The sequence below is a fragment of the Colletotrichum paranaense genome, assembly GCF_030867605.1.
Source record: "Colletotrichum paranaense strain IMI 384185 chromosome Unknown Scaffold_12.1, whole genome shotgun sequence".
Taxonomy (NCBI): Eukaryota; Fungi; Ascomycota; class Sordariomycetes; order Glomerellales; family Glomerellaceae; genus Colletotrichum; species Colletotrichum paranaense.
The window spans coordinates 176,666-187,754 of NW_026848970.1; the positions used below are offsets into that span (position 1 = coordinate 176,666).

Consider the following 11,089-nt stretch of genomic DNA (forward strand, 5'->3'; position numbering starts at 1 on the left):
AACCCCTCCAGCATTGTCCAAGCATCCCGGACTGCGCTCCGGCATTGGACGACAATCATCCGTCTTCGCTATCTCATCCATCAACCTTCATCTTAAAGTCAATGGGCATTGGCATCGGCATCGGCTACACCACCTACACGACCCTACAATACCTTATTTCACCTTATTATCATCATCATAAGCCATGAATGACTTTGCTCTTTTCCCCAATCTACCTCTGGAGCTGCAAGACAAGGTTTGGGAGGCTGCCCTTCCCCCGCCCGCCCCGACCGCTTTCCATGTTCAACTGGCCCGCCATCCTATGGGCCGCACCGAGGATGGCTCCATCGACCGCTACAATGTCAAAGATAGAGTTCTTCTCTACAGACTTCGCACCTCTGGTCCCCCTCATCTCTCGGATCGCGACTGCGTCATGTCCACTCTCTTTGGCATGCTTTTCGCCTGCCATCGATCCTATCGTGTAGCAACACGCGCCCTCAAATTCATCAAACCGTCTCACCCATTTCTTCTTCGAGGCGGTGATTCATCCTCCTACACCCTCATACTTCGAGGTGGCGATTCCCTGGGCGCATACCACATGGAAGTTGACGCCATGCGGGATCTCATCATTCTCAATACTGGATGGCAGTGGCCCTGCCGTCTGATCAGTACTGCCGGCGTTTTTCGTCTTCATGTGCCAACACCGCTGCGCTGTCTGGCTCTCGCCTGGCCTGGGCCTCACCAAGTCGGCCCGTCTGACGGCCGAAGTTCATTCTACAATTCCGAGGCTTTGAACGGTCTACTAACCTTGTGGGGCTCCCGTACTCTCCGTGCTCTCTACGTTGTCGTGGATCCGGCTCATCTGCGGGAGGCGGAGAAACCGTGGCCCGCTTGGGGTAATCGATGGAGTGTGCCGATGTACGCAGGCTCTGACACTATACTAGAGGACTACTTAGCGTCTTTTGAGGTTGATACAAGTAGTCAGACGCAATACCTCTTCCAGCGTGGAAACCGTCGGTACTTTGAAGTCTCGGCCGAGCAAGTGGCGCGGTCCGGTGGTCTCGGAGAGGTCGTCGAGCTTCTCGAATCAGCTCGTAGGCGTCTCACACCTACCGTCAGCCAGGGCATTCATCAAGAACATCTCACCCAAGCACTAGAGAGCGAGACAGTGCCATGCAGATGTAGGATCCTCTCTTGGCAGCAATCGCCTTAGATGATACGGTATGCCGCCCTTGGGTCCCCTGCCAAGTCCCACATTGCATCGTGCACCATCTTTGGCGGGATATGCAAACTCCATGCCTTGTCTTTCGCATGGTCGTTGTTGACCTTAAACTCAACATCAAGAATTTGATCCGGTGTCAGAGAACAATACACACAACTGCGTTCTCCTACGTCAAGCTTGAAGACCGGGTCGAGGAGATCCCGATGGGAGAGCTATAGCCAGTAATGACTGAACGATTCTATCAGCGTTTTGCCGAAGCCAGCCACGTATGAAGTAAATCCTACGGCTGGATTTGCAAGATGGAAACGGAAGAAGTGTAAGAATATCACGAGGTTCATGAGAGTATTCGAGTATTCGAGTATTCGAGTATTCGGGTATCTGAAAGGACGCGGGTCTAGCTAAAGGACACACTGAACTGGCGCCCTTTCAACTATACATCTCACCACCACAACCTTACCGAACAGACGTCTCGAAGGGACAACCTGTTGAGAGAACAAATATGGGTACAGTCCAAAGTGCGAGAAGTCCGATTGTCTGGCACTTTATTCGCCAATGCCGCCAAGTCAGCTCGATGGGCGCAAACGCAGAGAGAATGAACCCTTGGCGGTGAGATGCCGTCTAGAGCCGTTCTGCATATACTTTACGGAGAATTACCTACGTGCGTGCGTTAGATGAAATTCATCACGGCTAAGGACGCAACATCAAATTCTCCAGCCACATAAACCCCGAATGACAGGGAACTACTTCGTAGAGAACCTGTCTGATCGGATTCTTCCATTCTCATTCGCTACCCCCACCCAACACCCACGAACATCGTCAACATCTGCAGTAGAAGGCTAGATGCCAGAATTGGGAGGCCTGGGGGTCTGGCGGAGCGTATACCGAGCACGAGGCACGCTAAATTATCCAGGCGGAGGAATTCTTCCATCAATCAGAGGCCGTAAAGGGGATGGGTCCGAAGCCGGCTCGGCCTGGCGAACCCCCCGCGCTGGCACGCCGTCTCTGGGCCGGGTTGTTTTCTACTGCCAAGCCCCACCGAAAGGGACCCTCTCCGGCGCATGCCCCTCCAAGCCCTCCACTGAAGGCCCCTCCCCCTCCTTCCCCCTACCCCTCCATTCTTCCGTCTCCCCCTCATGCTGCTGCTACGAGCAACTAACTGTCCCCTCCTCCGCCTCCGGCCCAAACTCCAGACTCGGGGTAAGGCAAAAAAGTGAGCGAGGTGGAAAAAAGTAGAGGGTTGTGGCCCGTGAGTGGTCTAGCCATTGGCAAAGGCGGGGAGGGGAAGGTGGGAGAAGAAACGCATCGTCGGAGGCTATAAAGGTCTCAAATCTCTCTGCCCGTTACTGTGTAGTGTAATAATTCCCTCTATTCTTCCCTCCTCCCTCCTCCAATCTTCTTGCTGTCTACTGTCCTTTCTCCAAGAATCACAGCCCGTGTTTCTCTCTCGTTGTTTATTGTTCCCGTTCTGAGACAGTTGCCCATCATGAGTCTCGATATTACCATCACCGGGTGGCAGACGCGCGATGTGCGCTTCCCTACTTCCCTGGACAAGACCGGTTCCGACGCTATGAACGCTGCTGGTGACTACTCTGCCGCCTACTGCATTCTCGAGACCGACTCCAAGTACTCTGGCCACGGCATGGTATGTTTCCCCCCCTGCCCTAATACCAAATCCACCTCAGTCTCGTAAAGTCGCTCACCCCTCTTTCTCCCTTGCTAGACCTTCACAATCGGACGAGGAAACGATATCGTCTGCAAGGCCATCGACTACCTGGTTGAGAGAATCAAGGGCAAGAAGCTGTCAGACCTAGTCTCAAATTGGGGCCAGACCTGGAGATACCTCGTCAACGACAGCCAGCTGAGATGGATCGGTCCCGAGAAGGGTGTCATCCATCTGGCCCTCGGCTCCGTTGTCAACGCCATCTGGGATCTGTGGGCCAAGGTCCTTGGCAAGCCTGTCTGGCGCATCGTCGCCGACATGTCTCCCGAGGAGTTTGTCGCCTGCATTGACTTCCGTTATATCACCGACGCCATCACCCCCGAGGAGGCCATCCAGCTGCTCAAGGAGCAGGAGCCCACAAAGGCCCAGCGCATCAAGGACGCCGAGAACAGCCGCGCCGTTCCGGCCTACACCACCAGCGCCGGCTGGCTCGGCTACGGCGAGGACAAAATGAAGGGTCTCCTCCAGGAGACCCTCGGCAAGGGATACCGCCACTTCAAGCTCAAGGTCGGCAGCAGCGTCGAGCAGGACAAGAGGCGCCTGAGCATCGCCCGCGAGGTCATTGGCTACGACAGCGGCAACATCCTCATGGTCGACGCCAACCAGGTTTGGTCCGTGCCCGAAGCCATCGAGTACATGAAGCAGCTCAAGGAGTTCAAGCCCTGGTTCATCGAGGAGCCCACCTCCCCCGACGACATCCTCGGCCACAAGGCCATCCGCGAGGCCCTCAAGCCCTACGGCATCGGCGTCGCCACCGGCGAGATGTGCCAGAACCGCGTCATCTTCAAGCAGCTCCTCATGTCGGGCGCCATCGACATTTGCCAGATCGACGCCTGCCGCATGGGCGGCGTCAACGAGGTCCTCGCCGTCCTGCTCATGGCCAAGAAGTTCAACGTGCCCATCGTCCCCCACTCGGGCGGTGTCGGCCTGCCCGAGTACACCCAGCACCTGAGCACCATCGACTACGTCGTCGTCAGCGGCAAGCTCTCCGTGCTCGAGTACGTTGACCACCTGCACGAGCACTTCCTCAACCCCTCCGTCATCAAGGACGGGTACTACCAGACACCCACCGAGCCCGGCTACAGCGTCGAGATGAAGGCGGACAGCATGGACCAGTATAGCTACCCCGGCAAGCAGGGCGTCAGCTGGTGGACCAGCGACGAGGCTAAGCCCATTATTGAGGGAGAGAAGATTTAAAGCGGGAGTTTTACGACTCTGGAGGGGTCGAGCAGAGTATAGATTGCTCGTCCGCAGGGAAACGATGGCATCCTGCATGGCTCGGCAGCCGCCGGCCATCCTGTGTTACCGACTTACGAGAAAAGGGGTCCGGCCAGGGAAGAAGGTCGGTCCGCAGGGCAACGATGGCATCCTGTATAGCTAGGTCATATTGGCTATCCTGTGCAATTGGGCACATGATTCGCATTGGCACATGCGAATCCAAAATTCGGGGGGTCTGGCGAATAGAGCCAGGCCGCAGGGCAACGATGGCATCCTGTATGGCGCAGCTTCAGCTCTGTGACCATCCCTGCTATCTAGCGTTTGATTTTGATTGATTTTCTTGCGAACCAAAAAGGGGGTTTGGTCATAGGGGCCATTCCGCAGGGCAACGATGGCATCTTGTATAGAATGAGTCTAGAGGCTCTCTATCCCGTCACAATAGCTACATAATGAGAAGATTCTCAATGAGATACTGATCATGGATCTTCTTGTGATTTCGAGTGATTGAATTTAGAATGATATATGGGAGAGTCAAAGCAAAGGTAAAGAAAGACCAAGGTGAATGAGCTGACCGAGTGAGGAAGTGTGAACAGTGCACCGCCACACATCCAATCAGTCAGCCACGCAAAGCTCCCAGCTCCAAAGCTCGCGCCACACAAGTGGCCCCAGAAATGATTTCAAGGAGGGAGCTACGGATACGGAGCAAATAAGGAGACGTTTCAAAACGGCAACCAGACAAAACCCCCTTCCTGCCCACAGCGTTGTGTCGCATCGCAAGTCGATGTGTCTTGAAGAAGTCTGAGCTCAAGAGAAACACGCCGCGCGCGAGAGTGAAGAGGAAGACCAAGAGATCTTCGACAGCAGGCTGTTGAAATTGCCTGATAACATACCTTCTATTCCATATTTTACCCCACCGAATCGCTTGGAGAGCTTCCCGGGCGCTCATCCTCAGCGTTTGTTAATTCATATTTGTATATTGAAATTATATTCATCGTCACTCACTCACGCAGCTCTCATCTCATCACACGACAACCTCACTCACTTCATCTCACCCGGCAGCACCGGACACGCACACACTCCCCCTCACAACGATGCCGCCAAAGTCAACAGTCAAGATAGAGTCCGCTCCCGAGGGCTTCACGCCCGAACGGTTCGAAAAGGAGCTCAAGAGCCTCGCGGCAAAGGCAAAGGGCCAGACCAGAGGCAGGTTCTACAAGCAGCAGGCCACGGCGTACCTCAAGGCCACCATCCTCATCGCCCTCGCCGCCACCTACAGCAATGTCTCCCAGCTGGCCATGTCGCCCGTCTACGGCGCCATCCCGTCCTCGATATACCACGCCAAGCTCGTCATGGTCGCCTGCTTCTTTGGCTGGGCCGGCAACGTCGTTCTTAACCGCACTTTGCCGTTTAACCCGGCTACCCTGCTGCCCGTCGTCGCCCTCTGCGTCCCCGCGATCCAGTACTACCTCTATCAGACCAGCGCTCTGCTGACTGCGTATTGGGGTCCCCTGGTCATGGAGGCCGTCACGCTGTTCCCCCTCGTCGTCATCTCGGTGAGCTGCGTGGCGACGGAGATGGAGAAGGTGAGCCTGTCCAAGCTGCCCAAGTTCCTCGCCGACGCTGCGCCGGGTCTGGGCTCCTGGGGCCTCTTCCGCTTCGTCGAGACGCTGTCGGGTGACTATCTGCAGACCTACGTCGGCCGGTCCTTCTTCCAGACGCGCATCGGCCTCGAGGCGCTGCTGGGCGCCGCCTACGCCGTCTACGCCCCGTCCAAGCTGCTCCTTTTCGCCGTCCCGGCCGTACTGCACACGGCGTTTGTGAACCCACATGCGCTGACGCCCATGGCTGCGGCTTCGCTCAACTCCACATTGCAGGCGGATAACTGGTTCCTGCTGGATCGCAAAGAGTCCGTCACGGGGTACGTCTCCGTGCTGGAGAGTATCAAGCACGGGTACCGTGTCATGCGGTGCGATCACTCGCTGCTCGGTGGCGAGTGGGTGAAGCACAAGGGTCCTCGCGTCGCGGAGCCTATTTATGGTGTCTTCGTCATGTTGGAGGCTGTTCGTCTCGTCAAGACGACCAAGGCTGTCCCTGACTCCAAGGCTAAGGCTCTGAACATGTAAGTCGTCGTTACATGAGAAAGGGACTCTACGGAACATGTACTAATGACATATCAGCGGCCTTGGTATCGGTACTACGCCAGCGGCTCTGGTCGCTCACGGCGTCGACACGACGATTGTCGAGATCGATCCCGTCGTGCATGAGTTCGCCTCAAAGTACTTCCAGCTGCCGTCCAACCACACACCCGTCATCGCGGACGCGGTAAGCTACACGCGCAAGCTTGCCGACGACCCGGACGCGAGGTTCGACTACATTGTTCACGACGTCTTCACCGGCGGCGCCGAGCCCGTGCCCCTCTTCACCCTCGAGTTTCTCCAGGGCCTCAACTCGCTCCTCAAACCAGACGGCGCTATTGCAATTGTGAGTCTCATCATTGCGTCTGACCCCACCTCTCTAGGCTTCCGTATACTCACATCAGTCATAGAACTACGCCGGCGACTTCCTCCACCCGGCCCCCAAACTCGTCGTCGACACAATCAGAGAAGTGTTCCCCTCCTGCCGCATCTTCCGCGAGTCGGAGCATCCTACTCCGGAGAAAATTGAGGAGGAGGGCCAGGACTTCACCAACATGGTAATCTTTTGCAAAAAGACATCCGGGAAGCTCAAGTTCAGGGCCCCCGTTGAAGACGACTTTTTGGGCAGCCGCACCCGCCGCGCGTTCCTGATGCCGGCGCACGAGGTGTTTCCCAAGCACTTTTTGCAGGGGGATTACGGGATCTTGAGGGATAACAGCACGGAGCAGCTGACTAAATGGCACGAGAAGAGCGCGCTGGGGCATTGGGAGGTGATGCGGGTTGTGATGCCGGATAAGATTTGGGAGTTGTGGTGATTGTTCCTATTGTCGGGAAATGGTGTTTGCGCAAAAAGTCTGGATCAAGGGTGGGAATTGACGAACAGTGATTCCATTGGAGATGAGGAGTGCTTGTTCTCGGTACATATGGTACTCCGACATGTGTAATTATATTGGAATGAGTTAGAGCTGCGTGCCCCAACTACCAGGCTCACCTAGAAGAAACTGTTCTTTGAGTACAAAATGAAACCGCTTTTTATCAAATACTTCTTCACATGTCCTTAGCATGCCTTCTGTATCCCATCAACTCATCACTCTGCACTACTTGTCGAAGCCCCTTCATCCTTCATCTCCATGATACTACCTCACTCATCCTCACCCCCCTTCTTCACGACAACCTTCCTAGCAGCCTCAAAAGCAGCCTCCTTCGTCACCGCATTCGTCTCCCGCACATACTCCCCCAAATACCCAGGCACCTCCGCCACCTCATTATACGGCCCGGCCACAGGCTCCCCAAGAACCTGATAGACCGGCACGACCCCGGTCCACACCCTCCCCGTGACCTCCGCATCCTCTTTATCAGCCCTATCGTCCCCCGGCGGCCCCTCGCGGATCTTGGCACTCCCCGTCGCGATGCGTACTTTGAGCACGCTCGTGGAGGATAACTCGCCCTTGTTGGGCGGCACGCGGGACGCCTCCCAGCGACCTGGGACGACGCCGTCCGTGATGAGCTGCATCGCGTAGAGGCGCTCTGCGGGGTCGGAGACGAGGGTTGCGTGGCCGAAGAGGACTGCGGAGCGGTAGTTGTAGCTGTGGGCGTTGGGGGTCAGGGCCAGGACGAGGCCGTCTAGGTGGGATGCTGCGATGCAGACGGGGAGGCCTAGAGAAGACGAAGTAGACGAAATAGAAGAGGTAGAGGTGGACGTAGGAGAGGCGTCAGAGGGTTGACGGGAGATGTTTATGAGGCGGGAGGAGACGTAGCCGTGGAGGTAGAGGTCCAGGACGTCGCCTTCGTCGGCGGAGGGGCGGGAGAAGGAGCCCATTTGGCCGAGCATGGGGAGGATCGTGGGGAAGGGGGATTGCGGGTCGTTGAAGGAGACGTGGAGGATTGGGCTTGTGTTTATTATGGTGTGGATTGTGTGGAGGGCGTAAGATGCTGTGAGGTTGTGTTAGTTGATGACTTCGTGAAAAGGTTTTGAGATGAGAGGGAGAGTGAGAGTGAGGCATACCACGCGGGCTGTAGCGTTTGACGGTGCCATATGGCTCTTTGGGATACTCAAGTTCAGTGCGAGGCATGGTTGGATGCTATGTTCCTGTCGAGATGATTGATGAGATTGTTTGGTACGTTGGTGTTGCAACAAACGTCTAGTTCTAAAGCCACCACTAAATGATCTATTTGAGGTTGCCTGTCTCTCTTTGTATTATCATTCCCCCTTCTCCAATTTGATAACAAGAAACGCCTATCCAATGACACGACGAAGAAAAAATACGCCATTTACGCCCGCCGTCATCCCGCGTAGACTTATTGACTCATTTGGGGCGAACCGGGCCGGGTGAGGTTCACTATGCCTTTCGGGCCCGGCTCCGAAAGGAAGAGAAGCCATGCGGAGTGAGGTGAGGTGATGTGATGGCGGGATCATGGAGGGAGGGGTTTAGCGGCACCGGCAAGCGGCATACCTGCACACGATGCAGTCCCACGCCAGACTAGATCGAGTAGGTCCAAGCAGCCACCTTGGTGTCTGTCGGGCTCCCGCTGTCAATGACCATCTACGTGTGGCGCGAAGGAGCTAGCGGCCATGCAAGATCTTGTGCTAAAGAGTGCTTGTCTTCAGTGATGACCTTTGCGGTCGTCGTCTGTGGACGAAGCGGCGCGGGACCCAAGTGAGCGGGCGGGGGCGGAATTACCGGATAAGGTGTGGAGGCGCGTCCCCGGTCAGGCTCTCGCTGATGTGGATGGATCACGGCTCTACGGATGGGAACCGGACAGCTCGTGACTGGCATGTAAGTGTTGGAACAGGTAGTCTCATCTATCGCTTGAGTCAGCGGGGGAAGAGAATATTCCCAAACCCGCTCGAAGCCTCAAAATGCCGTTGGGAAGAAGTGCCACAGCGAGACCAGTTTTTCAAAGCTCGACGGACTTGAGCCTGATCCTCGCCCCCAGGACTCAAGTCGGCAAAGGTTGTTTCTTTCCTTCCAGAGAACGTTTGTCCCAAAACCTTGGGCTAATGCCGATGCCCGAGACTGCAAAGTTTACCATCATCTGTATGTACGTGTAAGAGGAAGAAGAAAAGCGTTAGAGTTGAGGGCGGGGTAAAATGATGGATGGCGATCACGTTCGTCTCCTGGGGCCATCAGACGGGACAAGCTTCAGGACCTGAAGGTTTGTTTGCTATGCTTTGGTGCGTCCCCGAGTCCTTGAAAGTTGGGAGAATGAGAGGGAAGAATCGTTGAAGCAATCTTGTTCCTACGCCGTCTACGCGCAGGAGTTTTTTTTGCCTATTCTTCACGCCTCACTGGGCTCTTGTGATTCAATCTCCTGAAGCCGAGGCGCTGGTCCTCTTTGTGTGCTGTCATGATACAGCCAAGTACGTGTGGTTTATCTTACATGATATCGCACAACTTCGCCTCATTGATGGCATATCGGCAGGATGTCTTCCGGGCGCGCTCACGGGCATCTATCGTTAGAGAAACAGTACCTACTGTCCAAGGCTACTGCAGGGTATTTGACGGCAAACGCACAGAGGGAACCGAGTGGAAGGAAAGTTGAGGAAACAAAGGCGCATGCAGAGGCGGTAGAAACAAGTCTTGCGTTGCTTTACCTGCCAGTGGCGCCGCTGCGTACCTGCGCCGCCCCCCGCATACCCGCGCAGAGTCAAAGAGTCTTGATGTCTTGGCCTTGGTGTACTACACCGCACTAGGTAGACAGAGTGACGGTCAAGACAATGTCCACGAATGGTCGGTGATGTTGGTGGTGTAAGAAGTTGAGCGGCTGGTCGGATTCGGTAGCAGCCGAAACGCAGGATAGCTGGGCGGCCAAAGCTTGATTGATTAGCCTTTTGGGACCATCCGACCTTTACTAATCAGCTGGTGCCCTCGGTCTTCGCAGCACGTAGTTCACAGAGGGTGAAATCACTGGAACTTGTGGAAGCAGGGCACTCTTGTCTCTTGAATCTTGAGTCTTGAATCTAGCCCTCGTGGGCAACCTCCGCCGTCACAGGGGAACCCTCGCCAGCTGTCTCCACTGTAGAGGGTGCGCCAAGAAACATCGAAGCCCCTGACAAATCTCAAGGAACACTGGGATCTCCCATTCCTTTCTCTCTCCCAAAATCCATCCTCACGCCCTCGTGACCATCCATCGCCTTTAGCACACTACGGAAACAGAGCAAGAAGACTCTCGCAGTCACACAGACTCAGATACCTCAGCCCTTTTCTCTTCAGTCCACCACACCAAAGTCGACTGTCTGAGCTGCTGCAGACGTGCCCCTGGCGCCACCGGCTTCTTCCCTGTATCCGCCATCCGATTCCCTGGAGTCCTGGACCGCAGCTGGCTCTCCCTTACCTCACCTTATTTTCCCACGGCTCGACCTGATTGCCCGCTGCAGGTGTATCTGTACAGCTGCACTCGTCGACGGAGTGAGAGAGAATGCGAGCGAGGAAAAGGACGAGGACGAGGTGCCTTGCTGCATGACGGGTACACATGTCACCCCAGAACCGAGGATAGCTCTGCCAAAAGGCGATTGCTTTCCAGAGAGAAGGCGTTCGACTCTTCATGTTTCGATCAACCAGGAGTCCCAGGACATCTGCAGTTCCAAAGGAGACACGCGGGCTGCACAGGGGAATCACCGTTGCCTCGATCAAAGGTTCTATTCTCGGACCTCTCTCCTCTGCTAAGCGCAGGTAGGTTACTGATGCGAGGAATGCACCTTAGTACCTTCTTTTCTCCCCCTCCCTCATGGCGAGGCCAGCGGCAAAGTTAGACGTCAATTGTCAAACAGCAAGGGCAGGCTGCGTGTGTTACCACATATGGCCAGTAATTGGC

At 55.6% G+C, this 11,089-nt stretch overlaps 5 protein-coding genes across 5 annotated transcripts; 4 read left to right on the forward strand and 1 right to left on the reverse strand.

The window, feature by feature from the left end:
* Nucleotides 1–184: 184 nt before the first annotated feature.
* Nucleotides 185–1,192, forward strand: CPAR01_12978 (uncharacterized protein; the record flags this gene model as incomplete). The annotated part of the gene is made up of 1 exon (XM_060497232.1): nt 185–1,192. One exon carries the CDS (start codon nt 185–187, stop codon nt 1,190–1,192), a length of 1,008 nt encoding a protein of 335 aa, XP_060343625.1.
* A 1,492-nt stretch (nt 1,193–2,684) lies between these two features.
* On the forward strand, nt 2,685–4,118 carry CPAR01_12979 (mandelate racemase/muconate lactonizing enzyme domain-containing protein; the record flags this gene model as incomplete). Its single annotated transcript, XM_060497233.1, has 2 exons — nt 2,685–2,843; nt 2,922–4,118. 2 exons carry the CDS (start codon nt 2,685–2,687, stop codon nt 4,116–4,118), a joined length of 1,356 nt encoding a protein of 451 aa, XP_060343626.1.
* Nucleotides 4,119–5,230: 1,112 nt separating this feature from the next.
* CPAR01_12980 (spermine/spermidine synthase) lies at nt 5,231–7,089 on the forward strand (the record flags this gene model as incomplete). Its single annotated transcript, XM_060497234.1, has 3 exons — nt 5,231–6,258; nt 6,317–6,620; nt 6,685–7,089. 3 exons carry the CDS (start codon nt 5,231–5,233, stop codon nt 7,087–7,089), a joined length of 1,737 nt encoding a protein of 578 aa, XP_060343627.1.
* Nucleotides 7,090–7,415: 326 nt separating this feature from the next.
* CPAR01_12981 (flavin-nucleotide-binding protein) lies at nt 7,416–8,346 on the reverse strand (the record flags this gene model as incomplete). The annotated part of the gene is made up of 2 exons (XM_060497235.1): nt 7,416–8,206; nt 8,280–8,346. The coding sequence occupies 2 exons, from the start codon at nt 8,344–8,346 to the stop codon at nt 7,416–7,418; spliced, it is 858 nt and encodes a 285-aa protein (XP_060343628.1).
* Nucleotides 8,347–10,463: 2,117 nt separating this feature from the next.
* On the forward strand, nt 10,464–11,027 carry CPAR01_12982 (uncharacterized protein; the record flags this gene model as incomplete). Its single annotated transcript, XM_060497236.1, has 1 exon — nt 10,464–11,027. A coding segment is annotated over one exon (564 nt), but the record flags the coding sequence as incomplete, so codon positions are not given.
* Between the last annotated feature and the right edge of the window lie 62 nt (nt 11,028–11,089).